Here is a 17,515-nt window from a genome sequence, read left to right on the forward strand (position 1 = left end):
TGGCAGAAGTTCTCATTTTAAACACCACCGTCAGCTAAAGACAAAGGAGGATGTTGGGGGTGGAGAGAGTCAGTTATGGGAGATCACCAGATAAGTACAGTAACCAAGAGTCAGGTTATTATGCAGACTTGAGTCCTTGCCTTCCACAGTGATGAGAGTTTCTAGAGATAAGGTCATCTGGCTTCTTCCTGGTACAGAGAGGGAGACACCTTTACAGATGGAGACTTCCTTTACAATGTAAATGTCTCTTAACAAAGGGTAAGTAAATTCTACTTTTCAGAGTTTCTTTCCTCTCTGCAGTTTTTTAAAGTAACCAGCCCAAAATAATCCTCATGCCAAAGACACATATCTTGGGATGGCCAATTCCAGTCTCCCACACAATCTAAGCTACTGCCAGGGACAGAACATGTCTCATTGGGGACAAAGATTTCTTTTTCTGATCAGAGCAATAACACACACATACAAAATGAAAAACTAAATTAAAAGAAAGCATTTCAACAATCCCGATGGGCTTGGGCCCTCTGACAGCTCCTCAAAGTCCATCAGTGGATTATCGTCCCCTTGTTAAAGCCAGCCGCCACTTGAAACCGAATCTAATGGAAAGAGGAGGAGCTTAGCAAAGGAGCTAAACATCTTACCTGAAAACCTCCTTTAAAACTAGGATCCTTATCAGTCATGTCTCAAAGGTTCCTCTCCATCCTGCACAGGAGAGATCAGTTCCTCAAGTTCCTCTTGTGTGGGCATCACTTGAGTTTTCCCTGAAGCCCCGGGAAGACCAAAGGTTTTTTCCAGCTGGAGCCACAAGAGTCTGAACCCAGGTATCCTTTTCCTGCACAAATCTCGACCTGACAGAAACTGTAACATGAGACTCTCGACTTCCGTATTCAGGGAACAGGATCGAGTTGGCCAATAAGGTCGATGATGATTGGGTTGTGAAGGGGTTGATCCAAGCCAGCAGCAACCGAGGCTATTGTCTGCTACTCAAAGCTGCCGCCTCTGGGGTAGCAAATTACCGCCTCTGTTCTGTTTCTTTTGAAACCTCTTTTAGGGATGGGCAGCTCAGGGCAATTTGTGTTTAAGGTCATAGGTTTCACAATGGGAAATTACCCAAGAAGTAAAAACTCTGTGAAAGTATTTTATAAAGGTTTTTAAATCATCAGATGCCCAATGTACATCACTAATTGTCTTATAAGCTTTAACGTGACTCCTTCTCCAGGTGCGTGGTTGAGATTTGGTTGAGGAAAGTCTGTATCTACTGCAGCCCCCTTAAAATCTTCTGTGCTAATAAAATGCCTGCATCCTTGCTCTCCAGCCATGAGGACTGTGACTGTAAATGTCCTTCCCAAGCGGTAGCACACCGTTAGTTATCTGAGGACATTTTGTTCTCACCTGTGGATGCTCCCTGGGCACACCTCTACAACATGCAGTGGTCGTCTTTTCCGATTGTCCTTGTTAGGCACCTGAACTTTCATGAGAACATTCCAACCCTCCCCTTGTCTTAGCAGATGGTTAAAGCTCCATAGAGTATTTGCCTTCAATACTTAGAATACGTTCAATAGTTAGAAAATGTGACCTTGAATTCACTGCTGCTTAGTGCTTAGCAGAAGCTCAGTTGAGAGCAAGCATTTAGGAGGACAGCCTAAGGCCGTGCATTTCACACGCTACCCTGGAGATGTGTTTCTCCCCCGGGCAGACATAACTTTTTAGAAATATTGATACCTGATCGCCATCTAGAAATCAGTCCGATGTGGGTGCTCGGAGAACACAAGGAGGCCACTGAAGGTGGAGTGGAGTGAACAACAATGGGAAAAAGAGAAGGAAAGGAAGTGAAGGAAATAATGAAGGAAATGAAAGGAAGAGGCCCAGATTATGGAGGGTGTGGAGGGTCATGGTAAGGGCGTGGCTTTTGCTCAGAGAGAGACTGAGGGGATTCTGAACAGATGAGTGACATGATATGACATACAATATAAAATGATCACTCTGGCCAAAGTATCTCCTATTTCCATTGCTTCACTTAAATAAACCCAGAAAAACTCAAAGCAAGAAACAACTTTCCAAGCTACTACTCAAATGTCCGATGGCAAGAAATGGCAAGGATCCTAAATGCCAGAATCTTCCATGTATCATCTCCCCAGATTCCTGAAAGAGATATGTAGAAGGCATATTTCAAACAAGTTCACTTTTTTTTTTTTCATTCTACGAGGCTTGGACTAGAAATGAGAGCTTGCAAGTTCTTTTTCGTTTAAGCGTGTCCAAAGGTCATTCCCAGAAATTCTAATTTAATGGTTTGGGATAAAGTGTAGGCATCTGTGTGATTAAAAGGCTTCTGGGGTAATTCTAATACAGGAAGCACCTCTCCAGAGGCTGGTGAAAACAGCTGACGTTGGCAATGCTCTTATTTTTTCCTTTTTTCACTCTACAGCTGTGCTGCCCAGTATGGTGGCCACTAGCTATGTGTGCCTCTTGAGCGCTTGAAATGGGGCCAGTTCAAATTGAGATGAACTATAAGCATAAAACACTCAGTGGATTTCGAAGACTTTGGATGAAAAAATAGACGTGAAATGTCTCATGAATAATTTTTACATAGATTACATTTTGAAACAATAATATTTTGGGTAAGCTAAATTAAATATAATATATCATTTAAATTAACCCACTAGTTTTTTCTAACTTTTTAAATGTGGCTACAAGAGAACTTTAAAATTACAAATGTGGCTCACACTATGTTTCTGTTGGACAAGGCCAATGCTGTGCATTTCAAAGGCTCCTCTTACATAGGAACCACAGCCCTCTGTCTGCCAAACCTTCAAAACACACCTTGCATGGTCCATTCTCCAGAGCAATTGTTTTTTAAAGAAAAACGCTAAATTGCTTATTTAGATCTTTCTTCCAGGTAAGGTATGAGGAGAAAGCATTGAAAGACAACACAACATAATAGTTAGTAGTAAGAACTTGTTAGATGTGTGACCGTAAGCGAGTTATTTACTTTCTCTGAGTCTCCATTCCCTCATCTGTAAAATCTGCATGATAGCATGTACCTCAAGGTGCTGTGAGGCTCAGTTACACAGTTCCTATCTCTCCATAAGTGGTAGGTACTATTTTAATTGACGCCAAGCTTTAGAAAAGATGGGGAGGCCCCCTGGATTCAGGTGACGTGACTCAGTGTGAGCATCGACAGAGGGGAGGTGCAGAAAGCCGTCACCTTCTTAACTACTCCTGAGTTTTCTTTACAGTATAGTTCTGTCATTTGATTGGAAATAAACTCTCAGAATGTCATTTTTATATTCAAATATAAGTAAAAAACTAATTAAAAGGCAAAATGTCATTTGGAAAGAGTATTTTTGATGAGCAGAACTGTGGTTGCCACGTGCCTTCCCTAAAGGTCACGACGAAAGAGAGAGGCACGTGGATCTTTGCGAAGAAGGCGGGAGGCAGGGGAGATGGCTACAAGTCTTCCAACACCGAGTATTGCAATGTCACTGTTTTGTTTCTGAGGGTTTGCTCTATCTTGCTGTTTATGTCTGACCGTAAGCCTTTCCACCTTTTGACCTCACAACCGTGATCTCATAACGCTCATCAGTCCTGAAATTTAAAATTTAATTTTGACATCATTTTGTCCCATTCCTTCCAAATGGCCAAGCACAAAAACTTTCTTCTTTTTAAACTTTATGACTGAATTCACTGAGCCAGTTTGTCTTCAAAAGTTTCTTTTTTTTTCATAGACATGGGAAGACTCACAAGTTGGTTTCCCTTATTCTCAGGAGACAAACCAGTTAGGCTAAAGCTGACTCTGTATGAAGCTAGGCTCCCTATCCTCCTCCAGGGGGTCAGCTCCAATTAGAATGAAATCAGGATTGGGAGGGCAGCATGCATTTTAAATCACCATCCGTGGTTCCCATTATTTCTAAACAAAGGCACCATTAGAACAGGGATATATTTGCAGACATTTCTTTACCCTTTGGACTATGGAAACAATGAGAAATTAGAGAGAAGTGATTATTTTAAACCTTCATCTAACTATGGAACAAAAGAAACGGCAATAGTCAGGGAAATATTATAGTTGAAAAAATAAATGTATGTGGCTTTGGAGCTATATTTCTGGAGGAGAATGCTACAAGCAGAAGAGGCAAATGAATAAGTTGGGAACAGGGACAATCTCAGTTCCCGAGCCAGGGTCGTCTTCATTAGACATGAGATCAAAACCTTACAATACCAGGAACCTGTGCCTTTAGACTGGGTTTCTTTGAACCGTTGGCCTGGGTGCTGAAAATAGCAAAGAGCCTTTTGGAGAATCCTTAACTCGGAGCCGTCACAGCACTTCACGTGAAGTGCTGTCCTTCCCTGCGTTGACCCCTCTCCTGCCTCTGGGAGTTGCTTTGACAGCTTCCTTTGTGTCAAAGGACAGGTCGGTGAGCAAACTCTTAGGCAAACTAGGGCTCGGCATGTCACTAAGCAACAAATGCTTTCCAGAAAACCATTTTGAGGTGTTCCAGAAAATGTGTGTGTGTGGATACACTCATCCATATTTTATGGGGGGAAAATATGCACACATATTTACATACATACTTTCCAAAAGTACACACACGTTCATTTTCAGGAAAACCACTTTGAGATTGACTTTATATATATGGAGAGAGAGAGAGCTATAGAGCCACAGAGAAAACCTTTCATGAGTATTTTTAATTTATTTGTGTAAGAATAAATTTATTCTATAAAACAATGAATAAATCTATTCCTCTCCCACAGATGTGGTACAAAAAGAGGGGCATGCTTGAAGAATGTCCAAAGGGCGGTAAGCTTCCCATAGATGGGAAAAAATATTAAAGTAAAATTCTAGTTGTCAGTTTTATAATTGAAGCTGTCTCCTCATTTGAAAATATTGTTTTCATTGACATAGAAGGAAAAGAGGATCTGCCACGTGCCCCATGACGTTGAGACAAATTACAAACATATACAAGAAGATTTTTCAGGAGGGTTCTCACCACGGTGGGGGTTCAGGGTTCCATCGTTCAAGGCCATGCGTATTAATACAATAAAGGAGTGGCCTAAATTCACTCTTTTCCTTCTCTTTCCTTTCTCCTCTTCTCATTTTTACTTCCTTTCTCCTTACTCCTTCTTCCACCAAAGAACAAAGTATAATAACTTTTTAATGACAACCTCATTTTCAGAACTCTGGATAATTCATAATCCTGAATTTGTTTTTTCCAAAATGTCCTGATAGCCAATTATTTCTTAACACTTTGAGGTGAATTTTTTGCCTTTTACCCCATATTTTATCTTCTTTGGAGAAACTACCCTTGAAAAATTATAGATGGTGATAGAAATATATTGCCAACATGTCTAGATTTTCTTTTGAGGAGGTGGTGGGGACTATAAATGAAAAAAATAAGAAGATGGCCAAACTGGTCCACAATACGATTAATTCATTCATTAATTCTACAAGTGTGCATTAAATACTTAATATGTGCCAGGAGTTGTACTGGACTCTGGAGGTACAAAATCAAATAAAAACACAGTGTTGGCCTCAAGGAATCCCTGGTCCTCAGTGGATGTGTATGTAAAGTACGGATTGTAGTTTAGTGTTAGAAAGCCTTTGTGATTACTATTATTTTGAATTTATTGCAGAGAAGAATGAATGGTTAAGTCTAGTTCTCACAGAAACAAGTGATAACTAGTGCAAAGCAAAGCCAGGAGGGTCATTGCCAACCCAGAAAAGCTGCCCGGTGCTGGGATATGCAGACTCAGCATGAAAACAGTGCCTGGCCTGGGGAGGAGCCCAGTGACCTTTGGCTTGTCCATTTCCTGGACTCTGTATGGCATCATAAACAGTTTTCAGATAGCATCGTTTTTTTTCAAGAGGCATAGTGTGACCAACTACTCAATGTTCAGAAACCCTGTGAAGCCTCCCATAACTTTACTGGGACATAACCAAGCTCTTGAGTTGCATGAAGTAGAATGCCATTAGCTTCTAATACTTCATACATTCATGCCCCATTCAAGAGAGCAGCCCTAGGTGAGTTTCTTTAAATCACTCTGTGTTTATGCAACCATCAAAGTTGCCCACACGAGTCCACTTCCCGTTTGATGAATGAAACTCCAGCTGTGATAGCCCACCCACATTAAGGTTACCTATATAGTGTGGCATGTTCTCTAAAGATGGCAGAAACTTCAAGGGTGGTTTGTGTTGATTTGGGGCTGGGTTAAAACATTTCAACAAATCTCAAGGCTTAATTAACATACCAAATAAAGCAGCCAGGTAGACAAAATGGCTGAGATAGGAGGAATGATAAGCAAAGTTATCGTCTATCTTTCCATTTACCTTCCTTGGTCAAAGAAAATAACATTTTAAAAGACATGCCCTGCTTTTATTATAAAAATCAGCAAAAGGAAATGGCTGTGGATTTCAGGAAATACACGTCAATGTCTCAAATTCCAAGTCAACCACAAGTTACAGATGTGGCCCTTTTTAATCAAAATAGACATCATTTTAATATTAACCAAAGTTCATCATAAGTAATAGGACATTGGTGGATTTTCTGGTTGTTCTTTTCTATTAAGGGCTTGGCTTGTATCAAAAATAGAATTTTATCACCTTAAGGAGTCAATTGTGTTCTTATGCTTGTGGGTAATAAGCAATCGATGACTACCTGGTAACTAGTTCCATTTTAAGATCCTCAAAGAAACTGGTAAGCAAATCACTCTGTGGATTTCAATGAAAACAGCTAAGAGATTTGCATAAGCATGGCCAAGAGAGAAGGAGGAGCAGGGCCTTCAGTTCCGGAAGATCTGTATCTGACCCTCCCTCTCAGATGAGCAGAGTGACCTTGGGCACATTACTCCCCTAAACCTAAGTTACCTTATCTTTAAAATAGGAATCATAATATCCATATCAAAAATGTTCCTGTTGAGTACTTGAATAAAACACGAAAATTACCTATTGTGACTGACGCATGGCAGGAACTCAACAGAAGTTCGTTTCTCTATAGCGTGTGAATTCGTATCTGGCTCCAATTCAAAAGGGTACTCCCTGAGCCAATACTTTCTGTGAGTGCCTCCTTTCAATAGATTCTGCGGCTACAGCAGTGAATTAAAAACACCGTTTGTTCTCAAGGACCCTTACAACCAAGAATTCTATTTGGCTCCCTCAAATCAGCTGAGCAAAGCAGGAAACTATGGATTGTTTAGGGTTAAGTATGGAGCAAAGAAGTAACTTGCTACTTATCAACAGAATGGATAGAAGCAGCCTAGTATCTAGAAAAGGCGCAAATTATGTAATCAAATAATTTTACAAATGAATAATTAAACAAACAATTCCTAAAGTCAATAGCTTCATAGCAAACTTAGAAGTTATTAGAACAGAGGTAAAATGAGAGAAAGACATTTGATTGGGGACAAGTTTACCTGTTAAAGCTGTTCAAGCAATTAACCAATCTGTCTAAGTAGGTTCTAGTTTACTAAGTTTACTAAAGGAGAAAAAGCAGTAGAAATTAAGAACAACCATTAAGCTATGAGTCATTTAATTCTTTTGGATATATTAGTCTAAATGTATCTTATAACACTTTCATTAATAAACTGCTATTGTAATTAATGATGATGTCTAAGTTGATGGAACAGCATTTCTCTCAAGAAGACCACTTTACAAAGGGAATGAAACTGAAAAATGTCAACTAAGAAAGGTCACTGTGGACTGACCAGTTGAAGAATGTACTGTTGCTATAAAAAAAGTCAAATTCAGTTCAGCTCAATTCAACAAATATTTATTGCATTTCTGCTGGAGGCCAGGGTCTGACTAAGGCTACAAGACAAAGTTCTTACCCTCCAAAGCTCACATTTTAGTAAGGAGCCAGAAGCATAAATAAGGCATTCAACTTTCAGCTTCCTTGTCCCCCACTTCCCAATGGGAAAGAGTTGGTGGTGGGCCCACTATGTTGCCTGCTTATTGCAAAAAGCTTTCTACATGGATATATATGTATGCACACGTATATACACAGCCTCAAAATGGTTTTCCAAAACTGTTTGTGTGTGTACAAATATTTGTATCTGTATATGTATTTTTTCCAGAAATGGGACAATAGTGTTGTATTAATGTTGGTTTCCTGACTTGAGTTTGCTCTCAAATGGTTCAGAAATTAGTCTTATTTTATATTGATATAATACACACACAGAGAGAAATGTGGTGAAATGTTAAAAGTGAGGGAATCTGGATGTGGAGGATATGGGAGTTCTGTACTAATCTTACAACTTTTCTGTAAATTTGAAATTATTTCGAAGTATATTGTTCTTCTAAAAATTTTAAAAATAAGTGATTCAAGACCATTCATGGCCTCAATCCTGCCTTCTTTTCAAGCAGCATCTCCATCATTTTGATATCACCATCATTTAACATCAAGTCATACCCAACTACCTAGAGCCGCATTGCTCAGCCCTGGCTGCAAGGTAGAGTAATCTGAGGAAATGTTGAAATATGCCAACAGGTAGGCCCTTCCCCAGACCAATTAAATCAGAATTTCTGAGAGTTCGCCTCAGACGTATCTTTTTTTAAAAGCGCAGCCGAGGTTGAGAAACTCTGACATAAGTTCCTGAACACCATGCCGCTTCACTCTCCCTTTGTTCACGCTATAGGCCGCGCTTGGAGTGGCCTTTCCCACCTTGTCCATCTTGCAAATGGTATTCCTTTGTCGGTACCCAACTCAGAGTCATCTTTTTAGTAAGGTAATCCAGACATCCGCACGCCCACCCACAGAGAGAGCCCATCTTTCTCTCCTCTTGTTGTTTCTTTCTACACAGTTGATTATTCTGGATCTCACACTGTAGTCTAATGATGTGTTTACTCTCTCTCCCAACCAACTGTGAACTCCTCTAGGGAAAAACCTTCGTTATGTTTGCTTTTGTTATCAGCATGGGCCTAGCATGTAGTAGGATTCAGAGGAATGTTTACTAAATTAAAAGCAAACAAGGTAACACTTGTTGGACTAAAGTTGTAACAAAGAGCTGTGGGGGCCCTTGAGGAGCTCTTTACACAACAGGAGGCACTTAGGGAAGGAGATGGCACTTACTGGCCGGGAGGAGTGAAGAAAGAATAGAATGGGAGGGTGGGTAAGAGATGGGTGGGAAGGAAGTAGAAGTGTGATAAGCATGTAACGCAATCTGGCTGGACCATGTACAGAGTATGCAGAGAATGGAAGATGAATGACTTCAATGTTGTGTGCTGAGTCTGAGTTTCCTAAGGTTGTGCTAGGTGGAGTTTCCCTATAGGAGGGTGCAGGTTGGGGTGATGGAGATAGGGCTCTCCCAAAGGATTTAGAATAAGAAGAGGGCTGATGGAAAGGTCTCAGTGCAACATTTTCAGAATACACCGAGGAGGAAGAGGAGCTGTCAGCATCGCAATCCAACGTACGCATCAGGATAGATGCAGAGAGGGCTGATGGCCACTCTGAGTTTATTATAACCAGCGTTTCAATATATACATAGCTTACATCTGGTAAACATACACAGGTGTTCTGGATGAAGTAATTAGCGAATGCCAAGAATTCTTAGTGATTTCTCAAGGAGCCCTCCCTCGGCCTCTGTTTTGATATTATCATGTTAAGGAAAATCAGAGAATTTCAGAAGGCTCAAAATGTCCAGTCAGTCAAATAAGGACAGAGATTGTCCTTTGAGTTTGGTGATTAGGAAATGCATGATGATCTCAGTGAGAACAACTTAACTTCATGAATGGAAGCCAGATAAAGCCACTGAGAAGTAAAAATACAGAGACTCATGGGCTTCTAGAATTTCCCCTCTGAAGGAAAATCTACCTGGATCTCTTGACAGCATTCTAACCTGTTGACCAGTTCCTCCCTCCTGACAAGTCCTCTTGCCTCGGCTCCACTAATACCACACGCTCTAGGTGTTCCTCCTCGTAGCTCTGATTCCGGCATCTCTGTCTCTCCTTTGCAAGCTCATTCCCCTTCCCCATCTTTAAAATGTTGACTTTCTCAAGGCTCCCTTTCTTCTCTCTTTAGACACCTCTCTTAGGCAATCCATACATGCTTATGGTGTTCAATACCATCTAGAATAATGGTTCTAAGATGTATATTTCCAGCCCAGACCTCTCCTCTGTATATTGAAATGCCTATCTGATATTTCTGCTTCTCAGACTCAAAGGCACCTCAAACTTTACCTCTTCAAAGTTGAACTCACGATACCTTCCATATCCCCCTCAACAAGGACCACCTCTGTGTTTCCATTATCAGGGGTGTCACCACCATCCATCCAGAAATACAGGAGTCCTCCTTAACACCTCTTCTTCACCTCCCAGCTTCTTAGCTCTTCTCAAGTTCTGTCCACTTCACCCGTTAAATGGCTCTTTATTCTAAGTAGTACTCCACTGGATTTGTAGGCAATGATGAGGGGTCCAAAGCGTCATCCTGTTTACTCTGTCTCGTTACAACAGCCTCCTCCGTGGTCTACCTATCCTCTCTCCCTTCCCTCCAATCAGTTCACATCAACCTTCAGCCAGAATGGTCTTTTAAAACTGCAAATCAGATTCTGTCATCTCTGCTTAAAACCCTTCATCTACCCATTACTTTCTATACGATAATCAAAATGCTGCTCCCTTTCTCTCTAGCCTCACTTCCTGCCACTCTCCCCTGAATTCCAGCCATCTTGACCTTTTTTGCATTGGTCTTCAATATTCCATCCTTCCTCAGGGCCTTTGCACGTGCTCTTTTCTCTTCTTAGGATGCTTTCCCTACCCCTAGTCCCCATTAAATCTCATTCTCCTTCAGTGATTAACTTAAATATTGTTTACTCCCTGTTAAATCTCTGATAGCTTCATGGCTCATAGAAGGCACTTAAATAAATATTTTAAAAAATGTGTGAAAAATACTGGGTGCTAGCCAGAGGAAGATGAAGCTTCAAGAGAGGGTTTCTTTAGGATGGGAATGATATAAAGCCTGCAGCAATTAAATGACTTGCCTGGCCAGAGCCATACAGCTAGTTGGTGGCAGAGCCGGGACTAAAGCCGGCACACACCTGTTGATCCCTGCCTTCCACAGGTGCCAAGTTCATCCCTGCCTGTAGGCCTCAGATGGAGTTTGCTGCGGTGGGGTCCTCACCTCCCTTGCTCTCCCTAAAGCATTGTAACCTGCTAACCGCCATGTATGCCAGTAACGCTTCTTAGCACAGTTTTAGGAGTACGACTCTGGAAATTCTAGATGCCAACCATCTTCCTGTTTAAGACTCCACTAAAGTTGCTCAGTGCTGTTGGCTCTTCAGCTTCAAGTGAGAAGGCCCGCGGCTCCTACATGGTCAACTCACGGACCATATAGCTTATTGATGTTTAAAGTAATAAACTTCACACTTGGGTCTCGTGGGCAGCACATGCCATTCAGGCTAAACTCGAGATTTTTCTTTAGTATTCTTTCTCTTTTGTACAGATTCAGGCACTTAAAGCTTATTACATAGAAACTGACCTGGGAGTAACCTGGCCTTTAGAGAGGATGGTGGGAAAGTGGTTGCAATAGATGTGTGTTCACCTGGGAAGGAGAACAAGCAGACATAAACGTTAACCCATCCTGGGTCCAATGTTGTTAGTCCAGAATGATTATAGAAAATTGAAGAAAACATCAAACAAACTGAACAAAACTTTCGGGAGGAAAATTCGGAGTGGTGCACTTGGGGAATAAAAGGGATTTTGCCAATATAGGACCAGGTTAGAAACTGGTCATATTTCAGGACAGCAGGGCCTTGGAAATACAAAAGGAAACAAGTTTAAACAGAGCTGGGCCTTGCAGGAGCCGGGAAGGAAGGAGCCAGGCCCAGTGCAGAATCAGGATGCGCGCAGACGGGCGAGACCAAGGTCTCTAGGAGCAGAGCTCCATAAAATTCACTTAACCTTTTTACTGGATGATTAATTAAAAAGCAGTTAATGAGAGTGATCATTCTGGGCAGTGGGATCCAGCCAGGAAAGAGTGTAATTACCCGAGGCTGGGGCTCCGGCTGTGCCTCCTCTGCCGTGGTGTCTGCTCCCCAGCATTTCCTCCTGGACTTTACAGAAGCTGAATGGAGCTTTCAGAATCTGGGATAGCTGGGACGAGGTAAAAGAGAGCTTCGGAAGGCAGGAAGGAGTAAGCAAAGTGTTTGTTCACAGCAGAAGGTAAAAGGTGGGAAGCCTGCTATTATGGACTGAATGTTTGTGTCCCCCAAAATCCATATGTTGACGCCCTTACCCCTAGTGGGATGGTTTTGGGGGTGGGGCCTTTGGAGGTCATTAGGTTTAGATGAGATCATGGGTGTGGGGCCCCCATGATGGGATTAGAAGATGGACGTCTGCACGCCAGGAAGAGGACCTTCACCAGGAACTGCACTGGCTGTCGCCTTGACCTTGGACTTACAGCCTCCTGAACTGTGAGAAATACATTTCCGTTGTTTAAGCCCCCCAGTGATGGTAATTTGTGACAGCAGCCTGAGCCAACTAAGACGCTGGCCACAATAGGGCTCAATAAAGGCCGTTTGCTTGAATGACTGGCGTCAGTGAGTGAGTGAGTGGAGGAGGATCACGTGCTGGAGGCAGTTCCCACAAGCTGGGAGACCAAATGTGAACATCTCTTCTCACCTCAGTATTTAGTGATGTTGTGCTGGCAGCTTGAAGTCAGCCAAGATGGGAATATTGACACCATGGGAATAGGCACACATTACAAATCAGGGCCTCCTCTCCCCCCAGAGAGCTGGTTGTTTAACATTCACCAGCATGACGCTGGATAATTTAGGTGAAATCCTTGTGGGAACAGAGTTCCCTGGAGTTCTCACATTCAAAGTAAACCTTAATATTTTTTTGTGGTTGTTGTTGTTTCTGTTTTAATTACTAATACACAATGGCACTCTTCAATTATCTTTTATTACCCATCCAGAGTGATTCAGCATTTGTGGACTCTCCTGGCAAACTACCCATCATTTAAAGCATTGTTTCTATGGGGAAATCTTTCCAAGTTGCAAGCTACTGACTTTAAAATAAACTTTTGGAAAAGAGCTCATTTGTGAGTTGTGGACTTTCGATTCTGGATCCTCATGGGGAAGTTAGAGAACAAAAAGAATCATGTTGATTTTTAAAATATAGGTTTCAGAATATATCCTAAGTGAAAAGGCGAAAGGAATAGAATTATTGAAATTGGAGGAGCAATTTAATAACGGGGTGAGTGCCAGCTGTTTCTTTTTCTACTACACACATCAGGGATTTGGTTAGACAAACAGAAGAATATCTTTATGAGATTATTCTGGGATGGATGGTTTGTGGATTTTATTCCAAACATTTACAAACTTCTTTTCCTTGATCAGAGGTAATTTACATATGATCCCCTTTGAGGACCAAGAAATGGTTAAGACAAGACTCCTTGTCTGCTTCAAGGTTCCTGTCACCTTTATGACTCTAAGTCAGCAGATGGCCTAATATATTTCAAAATTTTGAGAAACATGATATAATTCAAGAAATCTCTTTCATAATGCATCTTAGAATAACTAGACCCAAAATTTATCGTTTTTCTATCCAAAAAATGAATGTCATAAAACTTAAGCTATCTCGTATTCGTATAAAAACCATAAACCAAGCATTCAAAATCAATGCCTTTTGGTTATTTAATGAGGAGAAAGATGTTATTTGGGCCTTGTTAAATTAGTGTTATTTTAGGTATTCATTCAGAAGGGATGACAGATTACTTTCGTAAATGATATTGTAGTGCCCCGATTTGGCATTTCCTTAAAATGGTCTGTAACAATGAAATGACAGCTGTAAATCTGCCGCTTCGAACCTTAAATGGTTCACAGAGCCCCCAGGCCCTGGTTCGACGCTTGGTTTATGACCGTGGTTTCAGAATAACACTTTTAAGCACGGTATATCCCTTTCTCCAAAACTGGCATAATAGCCATAAGCTTTTTAACGATAAGTCTAAAATACACCAAAAGTATTCTCTGTGGCATACTTTTGGTTTGTTTATCTAAAATCCTTAGCTTTCCGAATTTCCATTCATGATCTGCCTTGAATGATCGTCACCAGCTTAGCTGAGAAACGAGTAACGTCTGCCCCCAGCAGGACCATTCAGCTACCTGCCCCACCAGGGATGCCGTCCTGCCTCAGCTTCAGCTCCGAGGATCTCAAATTTGTGTGTGCAGAAGCATCACCTGGGGAGCCTGTTATATTCTGGGATTCTAAAGACCTTCTGAGTCAGACCCTCCAACTAAATTCTGGGGCTGGACCTGGGGACGAGCATTTTAATAGGCTCCCAGGCAAGTGTCCTGAGAACTGTGGTCAGGGACCGAGTTCCGCCCACTCTCTGGGAGTGGGTAACTCGAGAGAACCTGGCACAAGGAAGCCCAGGTCCTGTGGCCTCCATGGCTTTACCTGCTTCCTCAGCCTCTGCTGCCCAGAGCCCTCCCTACGTCCTTCGCTCCTCAATCTTGAGTTTCAGGTGCCTGATCGCTTATCTCTTCAGCCCTGTTTGCTCCCCTCTGGCTTGTTGGAACCCTCCGGCTTTGATCTCTAGCCTTCCTCCCCAGCTCCAGGCCCCCGGTCTACCTCTTCTCTCCTGCAGGACCCAAACCTGGTAGAACCTCTCTGTTGGCAGAGTGAACCCCTGGTGTGTTGGCCCCAGGTGGCCTGCCCTGTTGCTGTTCCCCACTCACCTCCACCATCTGTTAGACACCTTCACAGCAGCCCATCCTAGGACTGTCCCACTAGGTTCTCTACTGCTGAGGCCCAGGATTATCTCTGTCTCTTTCACTGTTTTCCCAAGACCCAGCCTGAAATGTAGTGGGAGCCAAGTGAGTCTTGCATGAACGACTGATATTGTAAAAGGAGCGGATGAATTTCACCGAGGGGGCGCGATGCCTCAGATTGCAGACTCTCCCCTCCAAGTGCTTTCTTATGCTGCTCCCTCAGCTAGAAGGCTGCTCTTCTTCTCCACCTGTACAGAGCCACCCACCTCTGGCTCCTTGGGACACGGCTTCCATGTCTTTCTCCCCAGGAAGCATACCTGGGGCCCTGGAGACAGGGCTGGTGCCCCTGCTATTCCAGGTTCCTCTCCGCATATACCTGATCTTGTACTTACCACACTGCCTTCTAACAATGGCTGTTCTAAATCCTCCTCTTGATCAGGAGCTTCTTGAGAGCAAGGATTGAAACCAGCATAGTGCCTGGCACAGAACTGGTGGCAATAGGCGTTCGTTCAAAGAGTAGAAAAGCTGACTCAGGATCTCCAGGGAGTGAGCTGGGGGTTCTGATCACACAGCCTGCAGCACAAACCACCATGACTCCCACCATCTTGGACTCAAACTGCTGATGCGTCTCCTCCCACACCAGCTGCTGGACAGAAGGCCCTTCAAGGGCAGGGACTCGTTTTATGCATCTGACATGTTTCCCAATGAGGATACTCTTGACATTTTGAGCAGGACAATACTTCATTGTGCAAGCCGGTCCCACACGTTGCAGGACACTCAGCAGTCCTACCCCTGCCCACTAAATGCCAATAGTACCCGCCATCCTTTGGACAACACCTCCCCATACACACACACACACACACACACATTAGCACAAGTCCTTGGGCTGGGAGGGCCGGGAGGAGAATAGAACTGCCCGCACGTGAGAGCCCGGAGTTCCCTGACCTCTCCACCAGCGCTCAGTGAGAAGCAGACTATGGCGGGCTCTGTACTGGTGTCAGGGTGACTTCCCACAGTACTGTGTGTGTGATGGTGTGACGGAGGTGGTAGGAGGTGGCAGCTGTGGCCCTCAAAAGGAAATGGTAATCTGTGTTTGTAATATAATCCTTACTGAACACTTATCATATATTCCAGGGACTAAGCTAAGTGTTTTATGTGAGTTATTTAATCCTCACAACAACCTACAAGGCCTCATTTTTCAGAGAGGGAAACTGAGGCTTGGAGAGTTTCAGGCCACGACCACGCTAACACGGCTGGTTAACGGCAAGGCCGAGACTCACCCCGACGTCTCTGACTCCAGACCCTGAATCACGACACTGGGCTGCTCGTGCCGGACTTCTTTAACCAGAACCAACCTCCAAACTCCCAGAGGAAAGAATCCTTTTAAAATTCGTCCTCTCCTTTAATGACAATGGAGAGCAGTGTTTCCCAAAATATAGTCGGCGTAGCGTTAATTCAGTGGGATGTCAAGTCTCGTGAGAAGAATGGGTTCCATGGGCAAAGAAGTTTGAGAAATGCTTTCAGACGGGCACACGCAGAGGGTGATGAAGCAGTCACCAATCCTGGAACCAACCGAACAAAGCTTCACAGGGGGCCTCAGCCTTCCACGGCGAGGCAGGGTTGGTTTTAGGACACTGGGAGCAAACAACGGGAAAACCACAGCGGGAGCTTGTCTGCCAGGAAATGATTACAAACCAATTAGCACTGATTAGGCTTCAGGAAAAGACTGATGAAGGGTTAGTGACCTTTCTTCTCATTTCTTAACAATAGTGATAACAATAATAGGTATTATTTATTATGTGCTAATTACTTCTAATTATCTTTTGTAATTCTGACTATTATTATCTCCCTTTCACATATAAAACACTGAGACCTAGAGAAGCTGGTTAAGCAACTTCCCCTCAGGCCACATCGCTAATTAATGGCAGCACCGAATTTGAACTCACTTCTCTCTAAGTTCACATCTCATGATTTTAAACACTGTCCCCACAGCCTCCCAGGACTTAGCCAGGGTTTTGTCAGTGGGCTTTCCTGGGTGAGTGTCCAAAGCAAAAATAATCTCAAAGAGGATGCCCACGAGCTCCTTGCATTGGTTGCTTATATTATAACACTGCCTTAGTTTTCAGTGTATCTTTTCAGCCTTAATTAATTATTTGGTCTAAGTACTAAACATGAAGTTTTTTTCTGGTCCAATTTATGTTTCTTAATTTTACTATTATATTTTAAGTGCATAGATCACTATACTGTTACATGTTCTTTTAAATTTTTTTGATAGAGTATTCATATTGATGAAGTAATGTTCATCTCCAGAGAAGTTTACTGGGCCTGATCGCCTTCCTTGAGAAGAGTGTACCTTCCGTGAACTGCCTTAGAGGCCACTATCACCCGAACAGTCTGCCCAAGTTTCAATTGTTGGTGGTATCAGCGTCAGATGTCTCTTCATTTTTCAATTTTCTCTTTCCTTTTCTTTTCAACAGATGTTGGTGCATATTTCGAAGAGGGCATGTGGCTACGGTATAACTTCCAGGCATCCGGGATCAGTGCCAAAGAATCGGGCAGCAGATTGGAGAACTCCCCTGATCAGCAGAACTCCCCCCAAGACCTGGCCCACGAGGAGATCCGTTTCAGCTTCAGTACCACCAAGGCGCCTTGCATTCTCCTCTATGTCAGTTCTCTCACCACCGACTTCTTGGCAGTTCTCGTCAAACCCACCGGTAAGGACAAGGATACCTAGCCTTCTGCCATTTACTGCTGGGTGGACAGAATGTTCTAGGAAGAGTCTGGATTGTTTTGGGCTTGTCTTTTATTCCCCACAGGACATTGA

General features: G+C 42.8%; 1 protein-coding gene across 1 annotated transcript in view; it reads left to right on the forward strand.

The window, feature by feature from the left end:
- Positions 1-17,515, forward strand: part of CNTNAP2 (contactin associated protein 2) — a 1,871,002-nt gene that overhangs the window by 1,698,584 nt on the left and 154,903 nt on the right. Inside the window, exon 19 of the mRNA XM_046668987.1 lies at positions 17,169-17,405. Coding sequence (XP_046524943.1) covers positions 17,169-17,405 — 237 coding nt within the window. The remainder of the gene's footprint in view (positions 1-17,168; positions 17,406-17,515) is intronic.

This window comes from Equus quagga, chromosome 8 (assembly GCF_021613505.1).
Source record: "Equus quagga isolate Etosha38 chromosome 8, UCLA_HA_Equagga_1.0, whole genome shotgun sequence".
NCBI classification, from domain to species: domain Eukaryota; kingdom Metazoa; phylum Chordata; class Mammalia; order Perissodactyla; family Equidae; genus Equus; species Equus quagga.